The 27112-nt window shown below is 39.7% G+C and overlaps 1 protein-coding gene across 1 annotated transcript in view; it reads right to left on the bottom strand.

Annotated features, from left to right (window-relative positions):
• Positions 1-444: 444 nt before the first annotated feature.
• FBN2 (fibrillin 2) overlaps positions 445-27112 on the bottom strand; it is a 239567-nt gene continuing 212899 nt past the window's right edge. The window contains exons 54-65 of the mRNA XM_055302348.1: positions 26257-26379; positions 25671-25802; positions 20040-20165; positions 18396-18602; positions 17159-17284; positions 15465-15587; positions 14018-14134; positions 13264-13392; positions 10996-11115; positions 6260-6491; positions 4932-5103; positions 445-2352 (exon numbers count right to left, since the gene is read on the bottom strand). Coding sequence (XP_055158323.1) covers positions 1978-2352; positions 4932-5103; positions 6260-6491; positions 10996-11115; positions 13264-13392; positions 14018-14134; positions 15465-15587; positions 17159-17284; positions 18396-18602; positions 20040-20165; positions 25671-25802; positions 26257-26379 — 1982 coding nt within the window. The 3' untranslated portion in view covers positions 445-1977. The remainder of the gene's footprint in view (positions 2353-4931; positions 5104-6259; positions 6492-10995; positions 11116-13263; positions 13393-14017; positions 14135-15464; positions 15588-17158; positions 17285-18395; positions 18603-20039; positions 20166-25670; positions 25803-26256; positions 26380-27112) is intronic.

Raw genomic sequence — 27112 nt, 5'->3', positions numbered from 1 at the left:
AGGAGGATGCCCTTTGGCCTGGGGTATGCTCACTATGTACTGTGGCTTAATTCAGGAAAAGCCTTAAAGAAGGAAGACTCAGAGAATGTTCTACTTCCTCATAGGTGCTTTAAACGTGGTGGTCCCCATCGCCTATTAGAGGATGACATGAAGAGATTCTCAGGTCTCTAGAAAGATGTGGGGCTCTGAGGAGTCTTAGAATCTATGTGGAAGGGAAGGACCTACTGCCTTGATTTTGTCCTTCTACTTGAATAGGACTTTACATTGTCGCGTGCATGAACACTCCTGTTTACTTTGTGCCACAGATTGGACCAGTAATCTCTCATTTTCCTGTAATTGTGCCTGGCTCTCCTTCTGGCACTTTCTTACAGGTCCCTGTTAGCAAAGCCCCCAGTGCTTCCCACCAACACAGCTATAGTCCTACAAAACTCTCAGCCAGCAAACTACCCCAAAATAAGCTTTATTGCAAGAAAAGTGTCATATTTGATACATAGACCTACAAAAACAAACAAAACCAAAAACCATAAGTTTTTCCTCACAAACACTTGATTACAAATTTATAGTTTCTTTTTTTTAGGTATTAAAAAAACAAAATAAAACAAACCCCCAACTGGATATGGATATAATTGGTTATGAATCTTTGGTCAGCACAGGTGTGAGAGGAGCAACCCGGAGCCTGCATGTGCTTTGGCCATTTCACATATGAGGTTTGGTCACTGGTCCAGGGACAGGTTCTTGGGTTGAGAAGTACACGGGGACGTCCTCTTAATAGTACGTCCTGGTACAGAATCTTTTTAAATGACTAAAGCAAACTAAACATCAATTCATTGTACAAACATCTTTCATACACAATAGGCTATGATAAAACGAGGCATATGGTGTATAACTACAGTATTAATGAAAATTCTAAAAAAAAATGGATTTAAAAAAACAACAACAACATATATTCCTTGGCTGTACTGCATGATTTGTTTGCACATATGGCAATCCTGAAACAGCTTGAACATAATAAATGCACCATTAATCTAAGACAGCACCAAACACTACAGAACGCCAGGCGTTCCTTTGCAGAGGACCGGCAGGCAGTTCAGCTGCCTCGGTACCGCGGGGGCGCAGCGCACCCCGGGTAGGAATGAGGTGTGATGGGGAGCACGTGTGCTTCCTTGAGGTTATACGAAGGAGATACAGTACGGTTTGGCCTGCAACGCTACTGGTCTCACAAGCAGTCAAGGTATTTTGCTACAGTGGTTGTGCTTCATCTTCGGTTGCCTGGTGTGTCTGGTGATGAGGACTGTCATCGTCACAGCGAGCTGCTCTGGCTTTTATCTCCTTTCTGAAGGATCTAATGACATTGCCGTCTTTTAAGTTAGTGATTACACTGCCCATACAGCTCTGTGTGGCTTTCTTTAAAATAATCAGATGTGTACCAGTTGGACCACTGGCAGAAAACCAAAGGAAACATCTCTTGGATCTACTGGATTTTTAAAAAGCACCTCTAAAAGAAATAGCTCAAATTTATAAATCTAAAGAAAAACAAGTGAGTTTCCCTTTTTTGTTTACATAGTTTGTTCATTTCTCCATATATTACTGCATTAAAAATAAATAAACATCTATATTTTTTTTTAATTAGCAACTATAGCAAAATACCCAAAGTGTTACAGACTGCTAACAGGAAAAAAAAAAAGCTCACATTATTTTTGTGCATTTAGTGCCATATGCTGATCTCTTGAACATTTAGTTTTAGTTTTCTTTTAATATATTTTTAAAGTGAAGTTATATAAAAAATACAGTAACCACGGTTGCCTTTGTACTCAAATCTTTGGCCATACCAGAGTCTCAATTATCCTTCCCTGGGAGGGTCAACATTCTGCAGTCTGAGACAGGGAGGCAAGAAACGAAAGTTGTCTTTTTTCCCTCTTTACAATTAGTCACCGATTTCTCCCAGGCTTCTGCAGGCTGAAACCAGGTCTGAAGGGATTAATAGAGCTGAATCTGCAGCCTCATTCTGAGAGCCTCCCCGAGCTCCCCTAGGAGGTAGTCATCCTCGTTGCGGTCTTCCAGTTTCTTAAGCTCCTTCTTCTTGTAGAGAGGGACGCTAGAGATTTCCAGTGTGTACGTGCCGGGCGCGAGCCTCCTCTTGGCTGTGTGCAAGTAGCTGAGCCCGTTTCTTTGGTGGATGCGGAAGATCCCCTCATCATTCCCTTGGGAGATGACATAGCGGATGTGGTTGTTAAGGGGCTCGATGGCAGGCATGAGTTCCAGGATGTGCTCCTTCGAGCTGAGGCCGGAGAGGTTGAACTTCATTTTCATGGGGCTGTCCATGTCGACACTCTCCAGGCTGATGTGTTCCACCTGGAGAAAGAGCAGGAAAGGATGTGGGAAGAAGGTCTAAGGCACAACCAGAGGACTGGGGAGGGACATGCTGCTAGGGCTGCAGCCACAGTGACGACTGTGTCCCCTCGGAGCCAGGAGTCGGCTGGGGGAAAGGTCAGCTCCACAGAGCCTGGAGAGCTGTACAGCCTCTCATTCACCTTTTCCAGGTCCAGTAACAGGGTTGAGCCTACAGAGAGTATTACACATTTCAAAATATTTTTGATGAGTTTATGAAATAACATACTTACTAATAAGAAAAATAATTGAAGAAATGACTGTAATTTTTATTTTTTTTGGCTAGAGTCTAAACTAGAAGTGCAGGGGGCACCTGGGTGGTTCAGTCGATTAAACTAGAAGTGCAGCTCTTAGCCAATAGTAGGGACAGTCCCCCAGAGCAATTTTAATTCCCATGGCCTGGCTTGATGTGTAACCATGAGTGGAGTGTATTTACTGAGAGCATCAGTGCAGACAGAGGCACTTGCAGAGTCCAGGGCTTGAGTTTGTACCAGCTTAGGTAAAAAATCAGTGGGGTGGGGCCCAGACAAACCAAGTCTCACTTGGTCAGAGGGGTGGGAGGTTTTAGAATGCTATCTTATATTATTTTTTAAAATTTATTTATTTATTTATTTTATTTTATTTTTATTTATTTATGATAGTCAGAAAGAGAGAGAGAGAGAGAGAGAGAGAGGCAGAGACACAGGCAGAGGGAGAAGCAGGCTCCATGCACCAGGAGCCCGACGTGGGACTCGATCCCGGGTCTCCAGGATCGTGCCCTGGGCCAAAGGCAGGCGCCAAACTGCTGCGCCACCCAGGGATCCCTTATTTATTTATTTTAGAGAGAGAGAGAGAGTGAGCAAGCAAGGAGAGGGACTAAGAATCCTGAAGCCAACTTCACAGTGAGCACAGAGCTAGATGCAGGGCTAGATCCCAGGATCATGAGATCATGACCCGAGCAAAAAAACCAGCAGTCAGTCACCTAACCAACTGTACCACCTGGGTGCCCCTAGAATGCTATTTGTAAGACAGGCAGAAATCCAAAGCTTTGAGTGGATGCCTTTAAGTAAGACTTGGCTCTAGTGGCACATAAGTGCCCATTGGAAGTGCCTGGGGGGCTCAGTTGGTTAAGCGTCGGACTCTTGACTTCAGCTTGGGTTGTGAAATCGAGCCCCACACTGGGCTCCATGTTTGGCATGGAGTCTGCCTGAAATTCTCTCTCCCCCTTGCCCTCCACCCCTCCTCCTACTTGTGCACACACTTTCTCTTTCACAAATAAATTAATAAAATCTTAGAAAACAAAACAAAACATGTCCATCAGTCATCAGACAGAATCTTGTCCCCAGTACCACCATGGGAAGGTTTCATAAGCAAGACTTCTGGATTTGTAGTTAGGGGTACTTGATGAATAACTCAGTTGCCATATTTAAACATCAGTTAGTACCTAAGTCAACTTAAGGTAAATCCAACACTGGCCTGATTATTATTATAAAATAGAACCATAAACATTTTGGCTAAAGAAATCTAGCCTTATGGATTAGGAAAGTTTCAGAGGCCCAGAAAACTGAAGCAATATGGTCAACTCACACAGCCAGTTAGTTGTTGCCTAGGGGTTTTTTTGGTGGGAGAATTTTGCAACGTTATCTGAAGAGGGTGGTGCTATTCCTGATCTTTGGGAAAATCATCAACATCTTTGGTTACCAGATATTATTTTGGTGACATTTACTAACAGGCACTGTTTCAATTCAATTTTGTCAGCCTTCAAGATAAGATTTTTTTTTTTTTTTTTAAAGAAGGCCCGGTGTAAAGCCCAATTGGGCTTAACCTCAAAACCCTAAGATCAAGACCTGAGCTGAGATCAAGAGTCAGATGCTTAACCAACGGAGCCCATCCAGGAGCCCCCAAAGTTTTTTAATCCTATTTTACAGTGAAAAAATTAAAGCAAAGAGAAGTTAAGTGAACATGCCCCATGTGACATGGGTAATAAGTGGGGAATACCACATAGTCATGGCCCTCCCTTTTAACTACTCAGTTAAATGCTATCAATAGCAAAGAACCACCAGCAGGCGATTTGGATCTCTAGTTTCTTACAAAATATACTTTACTTGGAGATAAAATTTTTTATGGGAAGAACACTTATCTAATAAATGTCATAGAATATGAGACCTGGTTGGCTTATCCACTGAAAATTAAATTCAGCCTAGTGTACTGCATTTGTATAAAACAGAACTGGACAAATTCAAAATAATTTGTTCTTTTGAATCATATCAAAATTGCTATTTCCTAGATGAACAACTTTTTTTCCCCCCACTGGTACAAATAAAAAACAAAATGTAGGATTTGAAGCTGTGAATCTTAAAGTTTTCTTCCCTGAGTCCTTGTGTTTGCGCTAATAACGCCACTAATTTTAGTGTGTCTCTGCCATATTGTGTCTGTGAATTAAGTTATAACATTACAAGAAAGTTTTAACTTCACAGAGGCCGAAACCTATGTAAAAAGTTCACTGCATAGTGTTATTGCATAAGGATAAAATCTTGTGACAAAACAGAGCGCGGTTTACTCACAGCTGTGGGTTCAGGTTCCTGAACACTTCTCTTCTGTCTGCCGTCTTTCTTAGAGTAGCCATTGATCTTACACTCATAGCATGCTTCTGGGGACAGAGCATTTTCCTCGTCGACCTCTGCATCCAGGGACAGGTACTGCCCTTTGTTAAATCCCATTCCAGAGACACAGTGGCTATTTGCAAAGAGAAGCAAGGCATGGTTAGACTTCACCATTAACCATGACCATAGTTTTCCAGTGGTAGAGCAGGGACTTCAGAAACAAGGAGCCAATGAAGTAAACTCTAAGCTTTAAACATGAAAACCTCAATATTCTTGGTAATTCTTTCCTTCAACACTTAAAACATGAGGTTCTCCCTCATTCTGAACATCAAAATTCTTCTGAGAGTGAGCTCCAGGTTTCTCGAATTTTCAGTCCTAATTAGACCGAAGCAACTCAGGTATTGTTACATCAAGAAGGAAAAAAAAAGAGCAAATTATGAATTGCAAAAGAGAATTCAAAGAGAATTTCTGTTACTTTATAAGCTTAAAAGCTCTTTGCTGTAACTTTTGAGATTTCTGAGCTCCCATTATGGGTAGTGAGAGTCACTGAGTTGGCTCAAAATGACCCTTGTCTGGACCAAGACTGGTTTCAAGCATTATTAGGTACCAGTGGTAGACAGATTAGTCTACACCCCTCAATGCCTGACTCACTCACTGCTCTTTCTGGGAAAGGTGACCCTGACTGACTCGTACATTCCCATCCTCTGTGCTGTGAGGGCCAGCTGCCTTGATGGAAGGCTGCAGGTAGCCAGTACCTCCACCGCAGCCAACAGGACTTGAGACGGCTCACTTGGGAGAGTGCCATTAGCTGGAAGCGACCCAGCCTAGATGGTGCCACATGAACCAGACACATACTCTCTATGCTGTATAAAGCCAGATGAGCAAAGGGAGGGACAGACTCCTTCCGTAGGGACCCCTGGGCTAGCACTCATCTAAATTCATAGACAAATCTGTGGTGAAGCCATTTCTACTTGTACTTTATAACCCAGGTGTCACTGGGAACATGGGAGCAGCATTTTTAAACATCTCTTTGTCTCGGCTTGGAGGAATCTGACTGAATCAATGTAGGCTGTTCTGAGGGGCAAGCGAGTGATCTCTGTATCTAAGTTGGCCTTACGGTCACCACAAAGGAGGCAATCCTGCTGCACTGACAGAACCCATGTACCTTCCTGATGGTACTTGTTCCCATTACCCGGAGTCCTCTGAGCAGTCCTCTTGCCTCCTAGACTTTTAATCACCACTCACTTCCCTGCAGTGCCAGGACCACGCCTGCTTCCCTGGAGCCTTACCCCTGTCCCACTCTGTAGTACCCGGGAGGGCAGCCACAGAGATAGCCCCCTTCCGTGTTGGAGCAGCCATAATTGCAGGGGTTCTTGGAGGAGGAGCACTCATTGACGTCGTGGCAGGCACTGGAGAACTGGTCAAAGGAGAACCCAGAGGGACAGACGCATTTGTAACCTCCAAGGGTGTTGTAGCAGGAAGCAGAGCCGCAGGCATTGGGATTGGAGCATTCGTTCTCGTCTAGGGGCACAAAGGAAGAAGCTCTTATGTGGGGGGAGGGGCGCTGAGGTGAAGAAGAGCCCAGTGTCAAAGTCACGACGGTTTTTACGGGGAAATATCTCTAGAACCATATTTTAAAAATGTTTATTCTGATGGTTGATTGGCAAAACATATAAAATTAGAAAAAAAACCCAAAACATAACACCAAAAACCAAAGAATCCCCCTAAAATATGGCTTTAAAAAATCCTTGCTCTACCCTTTTATACTCTGTTTGGGCTACGTTTCTCAATATGATGGCAACCCTTGGAGACAGACATCTGTAGTCTACTTTTATTCTCTGAACTGAAGGTTATTTCAAAAGTCTGAATCTCAGTTCCATGGAGTTAGAAAGTAGATCACTAATTTCCAGGGGCTGCAGGGAGGGAAAAACAGAGAATGTCTGCTTATGGGTATGGAGTATCTTTCTGGGGTGATGAAGTTGTGGTGATGGTGATGGTGAGAATATACTGACCACCACTGAACTGTACACATTTTGAAAAGATTTTACGGCATGTGAATTATATTATATCTCAATTTAAAAAAACAACAACAACCCATATCTGGGTACACTACATTCTCCCAGCAATTCCCAAATTCATTCTATATGGAGAGAAAATATACATAAAATTTTAAGTACTCAATTAAAATAATTGAAAGAAACATTATTTAATTAATCTGTTCAACTGAAAATTTAGTATGCTTTTACTACTTGAGAACCCATGAGGCGCACACTGTGTCTTCTGAGAGAGGTTTGCATCCAGCCATCAGCTGACGTAAGTTCTGCTTGTTTAATAACTAATCTTACACTGTAAATTCCTGATGTAGGATAATTATAGGTTATACTTTCAGTTGATCTTACTTTTATAAAATCAAAGCCTGATTGTGCTTTTTAACTTTGGAGATTGCAATTTTCCTCTAACTGTCTGGTTGATATATATAGCATGTGGCTTGACTCCTTTGGGCTTTATTATAATCCACATTTCACCCTGGGCAGAAGTCACATCTGTTCCATGGAATTCTTTTGGATTCTTGTGACTCCAATGAGCACAGTGTGTCTGTTTACCGAATATGTGACAAGTTTATGTTTCAGCCCACATGGGGAAATGGTCCATTTGCAAGTAGATGTGTGTCTGGGATGCCACAGCTTCAGGGAAGTGCATATCTGCAGTAGGCTCAGTGAGATTATGGAGGATGCAGACAGAGTCTCAGTGCCCAGGCTTCTCAGACAGGAAATATAACTCCATTAAGTACAGCACACACAGGTTACTGAAAGGGCAGATATTTTTGTTTTGTTTTTTAAAGGGCAGATATTATTAGGTAACTTGTGTGTTATGATTACAGTTTCAGAATTAAATCAGGCCAACAAAGAGAGAATTCTAGATATGAAACCTGCTAGGATTACCTAATATGTATAAATTCTTAGTCTTCATTTCATGAGGAGAAAGTATTTAAATGAATTCTTAATCACCAGGCTACCAATGACATAGACCTAACTGCTGTTTTATTTCTGTATATGAAAGACTGGGCATTCTGCTACGGAGGCTTATCTGCTTTAATCATTAAATCTGACATTTATATCCAGTATTTCTCTCGTAACAGAGAATGTAAATTAGTTTATAACTTAAGAAAATGGTCCTGCTATGAATATAGTATTGGACATGGTGTTAGGGAGAGAAATTATCAGGCAAAACCCATTACTTCAGTAAATGTCATTTCCATATTACTGACAAGAACATTTAAAAGTGTGTAATGTTTCTGTAAGCACCATGCTGTAGTTCATGTTTATATGTTACAAATGTACATCGTGGTGTATTTTTATGGATGCAGGTAATCTCACTTTGAAAATATGTTCATGCTGCATACGTACTTGGAACAGACTCATGCTTCACCAAGCTGTGTTCACATTATTTTGAAGCGACCACAGAAGCAAGTGGGAGTTAATGAATAGTACAGAACCAAAAACTTCACTGATACATTATTTTTCTTCATGAGCAAATATTAATATTCACTTTTTCAATTTTGAATAATCATAATGCTTGTAAACATTTTAGAAATGTTACCTACCTACATCTGTACAGTCTATGTACCAGAATGGTATAAGTGTTCTCTGGCAAGTGACTGGGAATATCTTAAAGTATTCATTTGAATTAAAACTGTTTTTTTCAGTATTAATACAAAAACTGTCCATTTTCCTTAAGTTGGCAGTAGCATTAACAGTTTAACATTACTTAAATTATCTGATGCATTGACTCTGAACAGTTTTGCTCATTTACTGAGAGATCACATAAATCTGAAATTGTTCATTCTGCACATCCCTCCTCGAGCCTATGAAATGACTAGTGATATTCACACATGCAGGAACAGATAAAAATAATTTGTGGCCTTTCAATTTGCATTTTGTCATAAGTCTTATTCTTTTGGTAACATGCTGCTTTTATTAGTTCCTGATGGTTTATTTAATTCTATCTCTGCCATATATTTGGGTTAAAATTCCAACTGGAATTATGTGGATTCAAAGCCAGGAAGTCAGCAATTAAAGTAGGGACCACCTTGAGTCCTCAATCCTGCACAGGCGAATCTAGAACCTTTCAAAATAAATCCCTGATGTCATACTGTGTGAGCTGCTGTAGGGTGACTGCCTTGCTGAAGTGCCCACTCGGAGGCACTCCAAAGGGGAATTAGGATGTACCATATATGGTGTTGATTTTCAAGTCAGACTGATTTTTTGAAAAACTCTACAGCTCTTTTTGTACTAGATGTTTTATAGGAAGAAGCTTCAGAAAACTTAAAAACTTGGAAATTGAGATGATTCTCTACGTATGCTCTTACTTATATTATACTGAGGATCAACTTAAAAATGAGATTTCTAGGGCAGCCCTGGTGGCCCAGCAGTTTAGTGCCGCCTTCAGCCCAGGGTGTGATCTTGGAGATCTGGGATCGAGTCCCATGTGAGGCTCCCTGCATGGAGCCTGCTTCTCCCTCTGTCTGTGTCTCTGCCTCTCTCTCTCTCTCTCTCTGTGTCTGTCATGAATAAACAAATAAACAAACAAACAAACAAACAAATAAATAAGTAATAAAAAGAGATTTCTATTTAACAGGCTGACACCTATGAAGTATTAGGAGATCGTTCTTTTGCCTTAAGATCCACCAAATTAGCCAAGAAGTCCACGTTATTTTATAAAAGGTGAGTCTTTCCACTTTGTTTAGTAAACAAAGCAATATAATTATTTTAAACTGCTTTAACAGCTATCTAAAAATGTACTGTTCTCTATATTCTGAAGAGTGTGCTTATTCTATGCCTCTGTTTATAAATCAAGAAATGAGGGCCTAAGGACTTTGGCAACATTTTTGTGTGGGAAGAGAAGAAAAGTAAACTTAGGAAATCATTTTATTGACTGCCTAATAATCCTTGAAAATCTGTTCATAACTTCTTGATCATCAATGGCTTCTGCATTTCTCTGCCGGGGGTCTATTTGTGGGGTGACAAAGCATCTGTCTTTGGCTTGGCACAAGACCAGAGCATCTCTGTGACTTTCACTGAATTGGCTTCCCTCCTAGGAAATTTATCTTGATTTTTGCTTCTCAATTCACTAAACTGTCATTAGAAATTTCTTTTGAGAAGACCACAAAGGATAAAATCAGATTAATTTATTTAGTGAATGCTCACAGTGAAATATCTGAAAAACACGTGTGGTAATTTAATCACTGCAAAGGCACAGGAAAGCACCCCGTGGTTTCTCTGCAGGACCACAGCTCCCCTTTAGGCTGGCATCTGATGTCACAATATGTTGGATGGCAGGTCTATGAAGTGCATTCAGGTGGAGCCAAGAAATGAGGCATATGCTAAGTGAATCAGCTTGCTATTCAAGTACAGAATACTGTTCTCTTTGATCAATCTCCCCTTAAAAGGAGAATTTCCACTGACTATTATCAATGCCAGAACAGGGCTGACGGCCTACAGATTTTATTTTACAAACTCTTTTCTCTGGGGTTTTCAACAGAATTAGCCCTAACTAGGTACTTTTTCTACCTTCAAATACTTAACCTTCTTCATTAAATCTATGTAACTGGAAAGCACAGAAGGACAGTCCCCATTAAGCTGATCTGAATTCATTCAGATTCATATGAGAGAGATGGAAGAGCAGTTCTTCAACCCCAAATCTAAAGATAAGAGATTGATGAAGAAAAGCCCCTGACCTTGGCAAATGATGAATCTTGACAACATCTTCAGAAAGTTAAGTTTATAAAAGCTCTAGTTTAGTTACCTTTTGGGTATCTTAAAACAACATTTGTATTCTGGATATTTTCAAACACAAGTACAGAGACTAGTGTCACAGATCCCTGGTGCATCCCTCAGAAGGACTGGTGTTAAAGTTCTAGGATTCAAAGGCTACACTGAAACATCAACCTTTATTATTTGTTCATCTTACACAAAGATACCTTAAGGTAAGAAAAGCAGATGCTATGTAACCAGAGAGCACTCACCAACACACTGATTCCACTGGTAATGCTGAATATACCCTTGAGGGCAGCCGCATCTGTAGCCTCCCAGGATGTTCTGACAGCCATGCTGGCACCTGTGGTTTCCATCACATTCATCCACATCTGCAAAAACAATCCCAGCATGATATTTACGCACCCTTTCCTCTACTGTTCTTAAATGCACTCCAAATACAACCTGGCTTAACTATTATCAGGGGAACTAATAAATAAGACACACAGAGAGGCTGGGAGTTTTTCCAAGTCACATGGGTATTAGTCAGCGATGATACAAAGAATGGTTCTGAGATAGGAGCCCACTTTCTTTTTCTTCTTCTTCTTCTTCCTTCTTCCTTTTTCTTTTCTTCTTCTTCCTTCTTCTTCTCCTTCTCCTTCTTTTTTTTTTTAAGGTTTATTTACTTGAGAGAGGTGGGGGGAGGGGCAAAGGGAGAGGGAGACAGAGACCCAAGCAGACTCCCTGCTGATTGTGGAGCCCCATGTGGGGCTTGATCCCACAACCCTGAGATTTTGACCTGAGCTGAAACCAAGAGTGGGTTGCTTTAATCGACTGAGACACCCAGTTGCCCCAGAACCCACCTTGTTATGCTGTCCACCAGACCATCCCTGTCAGCTCTTGAAATAACATCTTCATTTCAGCAAATCAACAATAGCAACCACAAATGTTACACGTTTTGGATGGATTAACTGCATATGGTGTGACTTATTTGGTAGGTGATATAAATATATTTGCATTTTATATTCCAGGAGATTCAAAAGTGATTCAGACTTCTAATCCTCATGTTTGAAGGGCACCTGGGTGGCACAGATGGTTAAATGTCAGACTCTTGGTTTTAGCTCAGGTTGTGATCTCAGGGACTTGATATCGAGCCCTAATGGGGCTCTGCATTTAGCGCAGAGTTGGCTTGAGATCCTCTCTTCCTCTGCCCCTTCCACTCATACTTGCTTGTGCTCTAAATAAATCAAATCAATCAATCAATCTTTCAAAAAAGATCACGTGGGAGGATACAAGCACTACAGAGATACCTAAAAAGTATAACTGTTAAGCACACAAAAAATTTTATTACCATTTGAGATTAGATACAAAATTAAAGTATTTAAATATGTTATTTTTAGATATGATGTGGTATTGTTACAACATATGGAAAAATTTGTCCATACATGCATACTCTTCTGGAATGACAACTGAGGCTTTGAAATCTACTCATAAAGAGTGAAATAAAATTGGCATGTTTGATGTGTATATAACAAATTTATATGGATAATTAATAAATGGTATCTTATGTGGATGGTCACAGGCTGAACTCACACGTGGCAAGCAGCTGTATGTTCAGCATACTTTAAAAGTTTCAAGGGCTTCAAATATAAAACGTTGAAATGGAAATTTTTAAGATTGAATTTTTCTTGGCTACGTATGAGATTTATAAATGTCCTATACTTCTTATAAAGAGTATATTAAAAACTATGAATATATTTCTAGAATCCAGATTCATAAATTTCTAAGAATAATAAAAGGGGACTAAAATCAATAAAGACTTAAATTGCAACAGTTTATAAAAATATAAGGGGATGTGTTTAGTCTTATAATCCCTGGCATGAGTATTTTGTAAAAGGTACCAATTGTGTACTAGCACTTGCAATGGAGATCCTGGGGAACAGTGTAATATTTTGTTGAGTATAGGCAGATTCTTATTTTAGTCCCAGTTAAATGCCTCCTTTGACTTTACAGGAAATACCTATTTGGAAGAGTGGCTTGATAGAAAATGCCCATTGTAGAGAAGAACATGAATCAGGAGTCTCAGAACAATAAAATGGAAATAGCAATCACATTCCCCAGTGCTTTTCGCACATTTTACAATTCTCTTTGATAACTGGGTCCCTTCTTACACTTAACTTTCATACATTTAGTTCATGCAACAAAAGTCCATCTTTTTTTTTCTGATATATTTGTACACTACTGTATACCATATTAGCTACAGAATTCCTTTTTATTTTTTTTTCTTTAGATCAGTAATTAGGTAAAGACCTCAGTTACTTCAAAGCCCATTTCATATAGAATTTTTGTCCTATAATATTAAAGTCTTCCTCTGCCCCCAACATGATATATGAAAATGTATGAATGAAAATCAATTGCTGAGTTCTATTTCATAAATACTTTTTTTTTCCTTTTGAAATGATCTCATTTTAATGGCTTGGAAGTTAAAAGAAAAATAGTTTTCTGTATTAGATTAAGGATTTTTGAGCAAGTAAACTCACCTTCACAGTTCAGTCCAGTGGAATCAAGAGAGAACCCTCTTTGGCATTCGCAGCTGAAACTTCCAGGCGTGTTTTGACAGATTCCCTTTGCTCCACAGAGTGAAGGCTGAGACCCACATTCATTGTTGTCTAGCAAAGCAAGAAGGAGGAGTGTCAAGCTTCCCAATCATTACATGACTCAGATTTCACTACATGAAGTGAAAACTGAGGCATGAAAGTCTAAGTTGCAAGATGTGAAAACTTTAGGGAAATGTATGCCAGGATTCACTGTCTGGGTAGAGGCAAAAGTGGCAAGATAAAGACTATTTCGAGAGAGGTGAAATTAGAGTATTATCTTGGGTCAACTAAGGACACAGTTTTTGATAATGCAGACTGAAAGATTCTTAATATGTGTCTTCTAACATGAAGTAACCTACCATGTTCATTAGCATGTTCTAAATTAATGAGCCTTTATTCATATTTAGTCTGAACACGTGGTTATGTTTAGAATGCAACATAAAGGTACTGTTTGTAATATGCCTACTATACATGTGTTGGACTTTAAATAAGCTTGAACCTCGTGTATTTTTTTCCCCTTTGGATACTGTTCTTATGAAAAAACACCTACATTATTAACAACATTTCTAGACCAGTAATTATATCATATTGGTTCTAAATAGAAGTATTGAGCCTTTCAATATTCTACTGTTTTAAGTACAATTTTAATGCATCTACCCAGAATAAACAAAGCTTCCCACTTGTAGTTTCGTCTTACCAATGCAAGCGGTGTGGTGCTGTGTAAAGCCAGGTGGACATTTACAGGTAAAACCTCCCAGAGTGTTGACACAGAGGAACTGGCAGTTGTGTTGTTTGGTTTGACATTCATCAAGGTCTGAGTGAAAGAGAAACCAGTAAAAATCAGAGCAGGGTTACCTGGTTCTGCATCCTTTCTTATGAAGCTACACAATGTGTATATGTTCTATTCAGGAGTTTTGTTGAATTTTGCTGGAAGCTTTACAGACAGACTTCCACATGCATATGAAAGCAATTTCTTTTTCACAGACTTAAGCAGCATCGATATTATGGGCAACTCAGATAGGATGGCTAAGGTGATATGTAACACAAAGTTTTCTTAAAATAAGAAACTGAATGGATGAGCCATGGTGGTTTCCGTGAACTATTCTCAAAGTGAATACCCCAAGGTTATAGCTGTTGCATTTAGTGCACAGTTTAGTACATGCCTGGTCACTTACTCCTTAAATAAAAATAAAACAGAAGCTGGAAATTGATGAAAGTCTGAAAACAAGCATAGAGTCAGGCTCTCAGGATCCAAATGAAAACACTGCGATAAATACCAGAGAAAGCAAAAATACAGTATCTGTAATCCTGGTGATAAACCGAATTTATATTTGGACTATACTAATAGAAAACTTGAAATGCGATTTGGGTTAGATTAAAACTTAATATGGGATAATATATTTAAGTGTACAAAGCAATATAAGATATATATAACACTAATTCATTATTTTAAAGCTTAAACACACACTATTGCACTCCTAATAACATGAAAAATTAAATTGACTCATAATGGTTCACTAAATAGATCTAAGAGAACAGTACTGCTTGCTATAATTATTATTATTTTCTCCTTGGAAATAAAATTTCATCTTCTTAATAACCTGTATTTCAAAAATTTAATCAGTTAGGAATTTCCTCAATCCATTCATTTCACACAGGTGAGGTTTACAATAAAACTGAATGCATGAGTATAGCACTGGAGCGATAGTAATTGTCTAATTTAGTTTGATAATTACTTTTAATACTACCTATGCCAAAAAAATTCACCCATGCATTTTCAATCTTCTGCAGTAAATGTGTAATAAAGATAATTGAGAGGAAATAAAATCCTAGATAAGCAGCAAAAGAAATCTTATTTTAGGTACTTGTTTCAATCTCTTCCCTCACCAATATTTTTGGCTTTAATTTCATTTAATTATCCATTTGCGTGGTCTGCTCTAAGAAGCAAGCAGATCTAATTAGGGCTTTAATTCTCCCTTCCTCTTAAAATGTGTCCTCTGGAAAAATTTTCTGTAACTCATAAAGTGGCCCCTAGGAAGACAGGCTTTCATGAAGGCAGCACAGGTGAACCAATCCCTGACCAGCTGAATTTGGATCTGAAAGGAGAGACAAAGGGTCAGAAATGCTGGGGATGCTCCCCTCACCTTTGCACGTCTTTGCATCCTCTTGCAGGACATAGCCCCGAGGACACGAGCACTGGTAACTCCCCTCGGTGTTCTTGCAGATGAAGTTGCATGGTTTTGGGGACTGGGAACATTCGTCAAGATCTAAGTGAAAGTGATGTCAAGAGTAAATTCCTAGTTCCAAGGAACAACTGGCCTCTTTCTTCCCTCTAAATCCTTACTTCACCTATTTCCTTTCTTCTTCAACTTAAAATGGAAGAGGAGCTAAGGAGAAAAGATGCCCAGAACAGTTTTCTTGAAAATAACATATTGGTTTACTCTGTAGATCGATCTAGGGTTCTTGGGTAAAGGTAGCATATGGACAACTGTCCAGTTTCAAAAAAAATCCACTGCCTTCTTTAGAATTATGTACTTGGGTTTACAGCTCAAGGATCATTCTCTTACAAGTAAGAGTTTCTTTCCTCTGACACATGGATATGAAGATGTTCTCTTTAGTTGTTAGCTGACATGCCGAGCACCGTGGGGACCTGAGGCTTGCCACTCCAGAGCCAGAGCCTCACCCAGGCGCACCCTGCTCTTGGGTCCCGGCAGCTGGATGGCATGCACACCACCAGAAGGCTCTCCTTACCCTTGTCCTCCAACTTCCACTCCCTCTCTGCAAGATGGCTTGGGCTCTGGGTCACTGGATCACAGGTCACAGCATCTGTCAAAGCGGCCCTCTGTGCACAACTTTCTCCTTCCAGGGTTCAGAAACATCTCCCTCTTTTCTTTGTGGCCCAGGGATGGCACCATGCCTCATGGATTCTACATGCTCTGTTCACATCTTTAACCAAAACAACTGTCCTGAAATCATCCTCCCTTGAATAGGCTACCTTTTTTCTGCTAGGACTGATGGACAGCAGACCATCCTCATTTCCTCGTAAAACATACTGACTGATGCCCCCAGAATGCTGGAAGCTCATGATAGTGTGCTCTCTTGCCCAACCAACTGGGTCGATGCTTACTTAGGATCAGTTTGGTTTCTATGAACCTTTTCATGTCAGGGGCATTTATTACAATAGATACTTTGATGGAATAACATGCAAGTAGATTAAATATGGAGGAGAAGAGGCTTTTCTCCTTCACTGAAAATTCTGTCAAATGCTTTGGAAAGACTCCTTAGAAGCAAGCCTCCCACTCCCTGCCCTCGAGTGGTGTAGCAATAGAGTGGGTGAGATGGTAAAAAATCAGATTAGAAAAAGAGACTGTAAAAATGTAGGTGGTTTCTGTCCAGACACTGCTTTGCAACTGGTAATTTTCACATGAGGCTTAAGTCATAGGTTTTATGCAAAAAACCAGCAACGAGGAGCAAGCACAATGCGTGCTCTGTACGTATGCTAAAACACATGCTCACTATCAGAAGCCCTTTTCTTTCATCATCAAGAGCTAGACAAATAAAGGTGCACTTATAATTTTAAATTAAAATATAAAATGGTGAAATAATGGTTTTTTTAAAAAAACTTTTTCTGCTTCCCTGACTGAACACTTTCTGATGAAGAGTTGTGTGTCACAAGGACAGTGACTATGGCATCAGGAACTGCATTACTGAGAGCCACAGCATGACTGTAGGGAAGGTACATGCCAACTCTCTATGGGTATACCTACTGTGTTGCCAGCAGCGACTGGTAGGAAGCAGTAGTCACCCTCGCCCCAGACGGACAGACGCCTTGCCTTACCTACACACGAGGTGCCGCTGATGTCTGTCGTGTAGCCAACCTTGCAGAAGCAGCGGAATGAGCCCATGGTATTGATGCACTGACCACTGGTGCAGAGGTTTGGCATCACCTTACATTCATCAATATCTGTGGATGGGAAAAAAGAACCCAAATAAAAACAAATACACAAGTTTATATATATATAACCAGCTTATCTATATATATATATATATATAGAGAGAGAGAGAGAGAGAGAGAGAGAGAAAGAGAAAACTGCTCAGAGCCTAAGAGAAACAACAGAGCTGACGTGAAATAACTAGCAACCAACAGTCACCACAGCGCTCCGGTACCTTTTCATCACTCTGGTGAATGGCAACAGGGAAGGAAAGCAAGAATATTCTGCAGTGGTTGGAAGAGGCAAATAAATGGAGGCTCTGTTGAAAGCCCTGCTGCAGTCTACTCATTTTACAATCTAAGTATGAATTATTTTGGCGGGATGTAGAAAGCTACCTCTCTGAAGTCAAACTAATCTGGGATTTGTGGTGATTTCCCACGCCTGGACCTCACATCCACACTTGGATTAGACTTTCTGAAGAAAGGGTTTCATTAGCAGAGTAATCGGGCCCAGGGCCAATAGTCTGTACAGTAATGGAAGAAAATGGAATTTTTTTCAGGACACTGGTCTATCAAGTGGTTTAAAAAAAAAAGCCTGAAACAAAGAGAAATAATAGGTCAGAGGCTAGAATTTCCTCCAAGTTAGTCTTTAGATTGATAGAAATTCCTTAAATGAGGAATGGACTCAGGGAGGAAAAAAAAAAAAAAACCCTGGAAACCGCTAACCAATTCTGAGACCCGCTGCTTTGTAAATATGTGGCAAACAGATTTAGTCCCTGTGTACACTCAAATGAGCAACACTTATTTAAATAAAGCAAGTATAGTTTTGGGGTTACAGGAATGGCCTTTGGGGTCCGACAGGTATGTTCCACTCCTGAGTCCATCCCTTAGAAAGGGTGTGATCTCAGGAAAATGACTTACTGTCACCTAAACTTTGTGCTTCAGCTTCCTAAGAAATTCTACCTCTTAGATTCAGTATGAAGAGTACATCTTTTAAAGTCTCTTAATCATTAGCAAAAAGCACATACAAACACATATACTAACAAATATTTTAGCTATCATATCAATTTTTCACTTTTCCTTTAAATTAATCGGAATCAATCCACTGTACTGAAAATGTGCACAAATTTCTTCAGCTCCGTACCTCTTCCATCGGTGGTATATCCTGGGCCATGAGGACATATTTTTTTGTACTGGGCAGTTCCAGGAAGTGGGCAAAGCTCACACTGGTGACCCCAGCCTCGTCCCCCATCACAGCAGCATTCTGACTTGGTGACAAGATTGCGGCTGCTGGATGCCATCTGACACATTGTCTGCAATACCTCTGCAAAGCAGAGTCCCTGTCGATTGTCTGAAATAACAATGTAGTTAATAAGCATCAATGACACGGAACCGACACTTCATCTTCACCTTCAAATAAAACAGGATAGTCAATATTTTTCTTCCTGGCAAAAATTTTTCAAAGATAAGTGTTCTTGTATATGAATAACCATACTGTTTAAGACAGCTTCATGATTATAAAGTTGGAGAATGAGTCCACAGTGTGTTCTTTTACTACAGAGAATCTATTAAATTCAACAAAAAACGATACTGTGCTTAAGAAATAGATGGAGCACTGGGTGATATGCTATATGTTGGCAAACTGAACTCCAATAAAAAAATAGAAAAAATTGTAGAAACAAACAAAAAAAGAAATAGATTTCTTTTTCTTCAACCCATCAGCAACTGATAGTAAACTACCATTCCTGTAGAACACAAAATAAAAATCAAATTAAATTATTTCTTTTTAAATAAGCAAATGAGCATCAGAATTTGTTTCTGAAAAGCAAATCCTAGATGATGTTATAATCTTGGTACATATTCAATCCAATCTTGTCTTTTCTGCATATAAAGGAGTGTTCAAACATTTGGACTAAGCAGATTTTTTTTTAGTATAAATAGAGGAATTTCTCTGATGTAAGTAGGCAAATAAATCTTTAATATGGTTTCATGAACTGTCTCAGTGAACCCTTAATAACATGAACAGAAAAGTACATTACACTAAGTAGGTTATCTTTTTCTGTTGCTGGAAAGTCTGGTGGTTAGTAAGGATCTAGATTGGAGACATCAGTAAACACAATTTATTTTCCAGACTAACAGTTTCCTAGGATTTAATGCAATGACATCATTTGGAGAAAAAAATCTGACCTCGCTGAAACATGCTATTTTATATCAAATCAAGCGATGAGTGCTCTTATTTCTCTGCCTTAAATTTTACTACTCCATACTTTTACACCTGCTCATAATGAAATGAAATGGTTTATAATGTATGCATTTTAGCATTAATATACAACATAATGGCTGAGATTTATATTTTCCACAAGAAAATATTTTGTAAAACATAAAATAAAAACTAACCACTGCGTTTTTGAAATGTGGCATGTGCTTTAATATTACTAATACAGCAAAGCTTACCTCACACAGCAAATATTTTCTTTTGGAATTAAATCATCCCCTTATGTAAGTTTTACTAAAGTCACACTTTCCACGGGGCTTAATTAATCTTAATTTTGGAAAGACTATTAAAGATGGCTATTTACATTACACATAGATGTGCATACAACTCACAAGCGCAGAAATACATCATTTTAATAGACGTGTACCTTTAGGGAGAAGTGTATGGATTACTCAGGTTGGGGGATTTTTTTTTTTTTTAGCAGATAAGCATATGTATGTGGAGTTCTTCTGTGATGATGTCATAAAAGAGATGTCTTATTTACTAAGTAAAACACCTTGAGATGTCCCTTACCTAGGCATTCGGTGCCTGAGGAGCTTGACTGAAATCCCTCGTTACACTCACATCTGTAGCTCCCGATGGTGTTAACGCAGCGCCCGTTCTCACAAATTCCGGGCTTGGTCCTGCATTCATTTTCATCTTTGGGAAAACAAACAGGGTGAATGATGAGCAGACTACAAAATTGCCATTTACACATTATCCTCGAGTGGGCTGTATCTTATTTAAAACTTCCTCACCAAAATAGTAATCAGATGGAATAAAAGCTAGTCATATGTGAGTATGGATTTCCTTTTAAACTCCATCCTGCGCAGCCCAGGTGGCACAGCGGTTTAGCGCTGCCCTCAGCCCGGGGTGTGATCCTGGAGACCCAGGATCTGGTCCCACGTCAGGCTCCCTGCATGGAGCCTGCTTCTCCCTCTGCCTGTGTCTCTGCCTCTCTCTCTCTCTGTCTCTCATGAATAAATAAAATTAAAAAAAAAAACTCCATCCTTCCAGGTGGGTTCTTTCTCAACTATGTTTCTTTTCTACTCCTCAGCCCTCGTGGGGAAGGGGGGTGGTGGTGTATGAAATACTGGCCTCCACAGGACATAAAGTTGCCCTGAGACACCAGCCAAAGTGGGAAAGAACTTGGGGGAAGAGTGTGCTGGTGAAGTGATAGGACAGAGGAGCTGGGAGCAGAGCAAGGGAAGGTGTTGGGGGCAGGTGGAGAGTAGGGTCAATGCTACACAGGCAGGAATGCAGGGCAAGCTTCCAGAGGAGCTCTGAGTAAAAATCACAGGAGCAGTGTGGTACGTGAGGGCCATGGATGGCAGAAGGAATTTAGGTAGTGCTGCCTTTTTGTTAGTGATGAATTAGGGCCAAACTGCTTTATTAAAATCCCATTTTGTTCTTACTGTGTTTTGATACTCTGTACATTTTGCTTATAGCTTTTTTTTTGAAGCTATACTATTATGAACATAAGGGAGCTCATGATAATGAGATATTTTTGATAAACTGCTTTCATCTTTATATTTTTTAATCTTTTAAAAAAGTTCATTCATTCATTCATTCATTCATTCATTCATTCATTCATGAGAAACACACAGAGAGAGGTGGAGACATAGGTAAAGGGAGAAGCAGGCTCCTCAGAGGGACCCCACTGTAGGACTGGATCCCAAGACCCCGGGATCACACCATCAGCCGAAGGCAGATGCTCAACTGCTGAGCTACCCAGGTGCCCCTTAATTTTTAATCTTTAATCTGTTGATATTTTGCTTGTGTGTTTTTTTTTTTAATCAGTATTTACTCTCCAGTGTTTTGTTCCATCCCTTTATTGTTGATCTATCTCACATTTTGATTTGGTACCTTTCTTATGAAAAGCACCAAATTGGATTTAAAAGAAGTTTTAAAAAGTATGTCTACCTTTTAACTAGCAGTTTATTCCTATCTATACTGTCTGCTGTTATGTTTGGATGCTTACCTGCCATTTTATTTTGTTTTATATCTACTGTGCTCTTGCCCTCTCCTCTCAATATTTCTTAGAGTAACCTATATTTCTTTGCTCTCTTCTTGTCCCCATCTCACGTCTGGACATTTAAATCTTTTTTCTATGCTTTCAGTGGTAACCATGAAACAACTTCAACACATATTCGTAATGGATACTTCTGTACTGATGTCAGCAAGTTTCAAAAGTTTCTGGCATGATTTCTTTCTGCTCTATCTGGTGCCCACCTGCCATGCTGATGTGATCTAGAAATTTTGGTTTGTTAAATATTTTTTTTTATTGTGCCATCAGTATCTATCTAAACCAAATAATGAGGTTTCCTGGTTCCTTAGCTTACCATTGCTTCATGTATAGTATTCCATCTTCTTAGATTAATAAAAAAATATTGGAGCATCTAGTTTGGCAATCATTTCAGAGAGGCTATGTGGGTGACAATTTCTCTAAAATATATTTGTCAAGGTCTTTTTAAAATTTTCTTATTAGATTGAGTATAGAATTTTAGTTCAAAATTATTTTCCCTTAGAATGTTTAGAAAATATTGCTCCATTGTTTTCTGTCACCCACTGTTACTATTCATTTGCAGGAAATTTAGTTTTTCCTCTCTGGAAGCTTTAAGGGTTTTCACTTTGCTCTCAGTGTCCTAAAATTCACCATGATGTGTTTTGGTGAAATTTTCCTTCCTTTATAGAAAGAAAATGCTTGTCATAGAAATTTTAAAGTATATACAAAAAGATTGAGCTAAATTACGGATTTAAAAAACCACACAGGGATCCCTGGGTGGCACAGCGGTTTGGCGCCTGCCTTTGGCCCAGGGCGCGATCCTGGAGACCCGGGATCGAATCCCACATCGGGCTCCTGGTGGAGCCTGCTTCTCCCTCTGCCTGTGTCTCTGCCTCTCTCTCTCTCTGTGTGCCTATCGTAAATAAAAAAAAAAAAAAAAATTAAAAAAAAAACAAAAACCACACAGTGTCTGTTATTTCTATAATCTGCGGGTTCAAGGTCTGCTTTCTTGATCTAATGCTTTCCCTGATTTTGTTCACCTTTATTTTGATTTGCATTTTCATTGTCTGAATTACTTCTTTTTAAAGAAGTCTTATTGGACATAGTGAATGAGTCCCTCCATGTCCGATAATGGATAATAGAGCTTTTATACTTGAGAGACGGCTAGATAGGGCTCAAAATTTTAGATTGCTTTTGCTCTACTACCACTGTTGTGAGAATTAGTGTGAGAACTTAAAGAAAGTAGCTGGACTCTCTACTACCTCGTAGATATTTTCCTTTTCTGCCCAGTTGCCTAAAGCCAACAGAATTCTCTTCTGACAATTTTTTTCTTTTTTCTGTTGTTGAAATTTGTAACTTCACTAGGGTGTGTCTTCGTGTGATGTTGCACTGCCTATGGAATTTTCATTTTTAGCATCCCATGCTTTATCCTTTTGCTTTATCCTTTGAAAATTTCGTGATCACACTGGGACTACCAGTTAGTGACCATAGCATCGTCCCCTTCATGCACTGAACTCCCGTCTACTCTGTGTCCAATCCAGCACAGCATGACACACTAGAGACAAACCCGCAACTAAGGACAGGTCTCACTTTAACTCATGACTCAAATCTCAAATGGGAGCTAATACCCCTTTGACAATCTTACTATATTTCCTCATATATCCATGCTCCCATTTTCTAAAATGACTCCTGCACAGAGACAAGAACTCCTCCATCTCTCCACTACCAACCACCTGTGTGGCCCTCACCTTCCACCTCTGGTCTTTTCAACAGCTAAAGATTCTCTGATTTTTCTCAAAGGCCAGTCTTTGTACTTGTACTTGGTATTTCCTTCTAAGAATTCACAATTCTCCTTTTTCAATGAGTTATTCTCTCAACACACATTTTCTCATAATTTCCATCTTAAAAAACAATCTCTTTTAATAACATACTTCTAACTAGTGCCTTGTCTTTCCCTTTGGGAAAAATTTCTTCCTTCCTTCCTCTTCTCTCTTTCTTTCTTTCCTTTCTTCTCCTCAGTGCTCTCCCTTTTTGTTCTATTTTATTTCCAGCTTTATATGAAAGGATTCCTTTATTGAGTGAATTAACACACCCATTACCTCACATACCTACCCTTTTTCTGTGTTAGCATATTTAAGCTCTGTTCTCTTTGCAAATTTCTATTACACAAGATCAGCACTGTCAGCTATAGTCACCACATCACACATTAAATCCTTAGGCCTCATTTATCTTAGAACTGGAAGTCTGTTTCCTTTTACCAACCTGTCCCTATTTCCCCCACCCTCAGGCCCCTGGCAAACATTTTTCTACTCTATTTCCATGAGTTCAATTTGTTTATTATTTTAGATTCCACATGTAAGTGATACTGTGCAGTATCTTTCTCTGTCTGGCTTATTTAACTTTGCATAATGCCCTTTGGGATTATCCCTATGTTACTACAAATGACAATTTTCCCTAAATCCTCTGTGTGTGTACATTTTCTTGATTTACTCATGCACTGATACACACTGAGGATGTTTCTACACCTTGGCTCTTGCCAGTAATGCTACAGTGACATTAGAGTTCAGGTATATTTTTGAGATAATGCTTTTGTATCATTTGGAAATACACCCAGAAGTGGGACTGCTGGATCACATGGTAGTTCTATATTTAATTTCTTGAAGAATCTCTAAAATCCATACATAGAGGCCTTAGCAGTTTATGTTCCCACCAAAAGTCCATCAGGCCACAGTGCACAAGGATTCCCTTTTCTCCATACCCTTGTCAACACCTGTTATCTCGTCTTTTTTATGATTATCCTAACAGGTGTGAGGAGACACTTCATTGCAGTTTTGATTTTATTTTTTTTAAGATTTTATTTATTTATTTATGAGAGAGAGAGACAGACAGACAGACAGACAGCAGAGACACAGGCAGAGAGAGAAGCAGGCTCCATGCAGGGAGCCTGATGCGGGACGAGATTCTGGGACTCCAGGATCATGCCCTGGGCTGAAGGCAGGCACTAAACTGCTGAGCCACCCAGGGATCCCCCTGCAGTTTTGATTTTAATCTACCTGATGATTGGTGATGAAAAGATCACCAAATCCAATGACTCTATGTCTTGCTCTATATCTCGGCAGCATTATACACAAGTGGCCACTCTCTAACTGCCTGAATAATTCATCCTTTTAATGGTCACAATCCAACACTGACCTGGGCAGTTCCTATTTTGCTGGCCACTTATTTTTAGTTCTCTAAATCTTTTCAATCACATTAGATTTTGGAGTGTTCAGAGCTCAGTCACTGCTGCTTCTGTTCTACACTCTTCTGGTGTCCTCATCCAATCCTGTGACTTTTCAATGATGATCTGTTTGCCAGCAATGTATAGCCATGCCTCATGAACACATCTGTGTATCTACTGTTACCACTTGAAAGGCTGATACATTTCTCACAGTTTAAGTTGGTCAAAACAATTTTTATTCTTCTGTGCCTCCCACCACACCTGTTTCTTCCAGTTTTTTCCTTATCAGTTCATAGTCGCATCACCCATTTATTCAGTTAAACTCCTGGGACTCAGTCTCTACCTGAGAAGTGCTGAGGTAAACAGGCAAAGTGGCTGTGGTTGCTGTACATGGCATGGACTGTGGCACACCTCATAAAACTCTTAACATTTTAAATTCCTGAAGTCATCTTAGAGATCCAGCCCTACCTTCTCCCTCTAAAGATAAATTAACTGAGGTCCAAGTGTGTTAAAAACAATGTGGCCAAGTCACAGGGCTGTCCAACTAGTGACAGGGCTCTAGAGATGATCCTCCTCTTCCTCTCCTCATTTATGAAATGATACAAAAATGGGAACACTAACTTATTCTTTTACTTTGCTAAACAAGCAGAATTGTTTCAAGGAGTTGTTCCCTATTTCTAAATTAAGTGTTTTAGATTTACAGGATACAGAATTATGATCACCAAGAAGGCATATATTCTAGGACAGGCACAAATGGCACTGCATTATCCCAAATGGTTATGCTGGCATTGCCTCTAAGGGAGAAGAAATCCAGCTGTAGCACCCTTGAAACAGCTAGAAAAATAGTTGGCTTGAAGTGAGGGTGATTTGGGAATAGTGCTGTAAACCTGTCTTGAGGCAGAAGTGTTTGATAAACAGCCATGCTCCTGGAGAGCCTTACCAACACAGCCCTCTCCGTCCGGACGTCGGGTCATCCCGGGGGGGCAGATGCACATGAAGGTGCCGATCAGATTCTTGCACATCATTCCTCTGGATTCACAGTCATGGAGCCCTTCAGCACATTCATCCAGATCTAGAAAATATTTTTAATAGGAAAAAAAGAATTCTCAGCAGCAGGCTACTGTCTCGGATTTGAAGTCTTAGTTTTGATTTTCTGGCTCATAAGAATTTTCCTGTGTGATGGATAAAGGAGGAGCCTAAGATTTTCCAACTCCTGGCTATACTGTAAATTTATACAAGTTTCAGCATTGGGCCTAATGAAAACAGGTTCAGGAAAGGACAGTCTTTGCTTTAATAAGAGCCCAGAAGTGTGACAATGGTAGGTTCTTCAACTTGTCTTATCTTTGATTTGCTTGGGCAGACCATCCAGTGTCTTGTCACCTAAGGTATGGAAATCTATCAGCATAGGGCTGTCTGATATACCTCTGCGAACTCTAGAAGAAGAAAGCAGAGAACTATAAAATCACTAAAATGTATTTCCAGTGTGGCAAATAAATTTTTAACTACTCTCTTGTCCATGGCCTTACCTTTGCACATCTTCTGGTCTTCCCTGAGGGCATAGCCAATTGGGCACGTGCATTCATAAGACCCGAAGGTATTCATGCAGCGGAAAGCGCACAGCAGTGGGTTCTGGGCACACTCATTGATATCTGGTCAAGGAAACAGGCAGGCATATACTGAGCCTAGAGTTTTAGTTGTCTGTTTATGTAAACACCGATGTGTTCACTCAGCTGACATAGAGAAAGCTGCTACTGCTACGGAGAGGTAGCAGGTAGTAGGTATCCTAACTCATCCTCCAACAAATAGCAACTATAAACTCTAAAAATAAAATACAAAATCAACTCCCTAAGTAGTTTCCAGCAGTGAGTTGAAACTCAGCAAACCACCAGCAGGAAAGAAGTTACTAGTGTTTTTGTTTATTTTTGTTTTTCTGAAATTACCCAGTGGATGGCCATAGTCCTGGCAGAAGCAGCACCTGGCAGCTACATCTTCACTAAAAAACTTCCTGAGCTTCTATCCAGAGCAATCAGGGGAGGGAGCTAGGGCCAACCAAGGCTACTCAAGAGTGAGGGGGAAGCCCAGACAGGAGAGGGCTAGAGATAGAGACTCTTCTTCTTTTCTTTTTCTTTTTTTCTTCTTCTTCCTCTTCCTCTTCTTCTTCCTCTTCCTCTTCCTCTTCCTCTTCTCTTCTTCTTCTTCTTCTATTTTCATATAAAAGCTCAATTTGCTGACTTAACCAAGCATGTGTAGGACAAAATCAAAGAAGCTAGCCACACTGGGGCTTACAGAACAAAATGAAATCTGAGCCACTGGCTTCCACAGGCCTGACTCTGCTTTTATGTTCATCCTGGTTAACTACGTACTAAGACAAAAGCATCTACA

The sequence above is a fragment of the Nyctereutes procyonoides genome, unplaced genomic scaffold (genome assembly GCF_905146905.1).
Source record: "Nyctereutes procyonoides isolate TBG_1078 unplaced genomic scaffold, NYPRO_anot_genome, whole genome shotgun sequence".
In the NCBI taxonomy this organism is placed as follows: Eukaryota; Metazoa; Chordata; class Mammalia; order Carnivora; family Canidae; genus Nyctereutes; species Nyctereutes procyonoides.
Note: the sequence above shows the minus strand (reverse complement) of the source record. Positions and strands in the feature narration are given on the sequence as shown.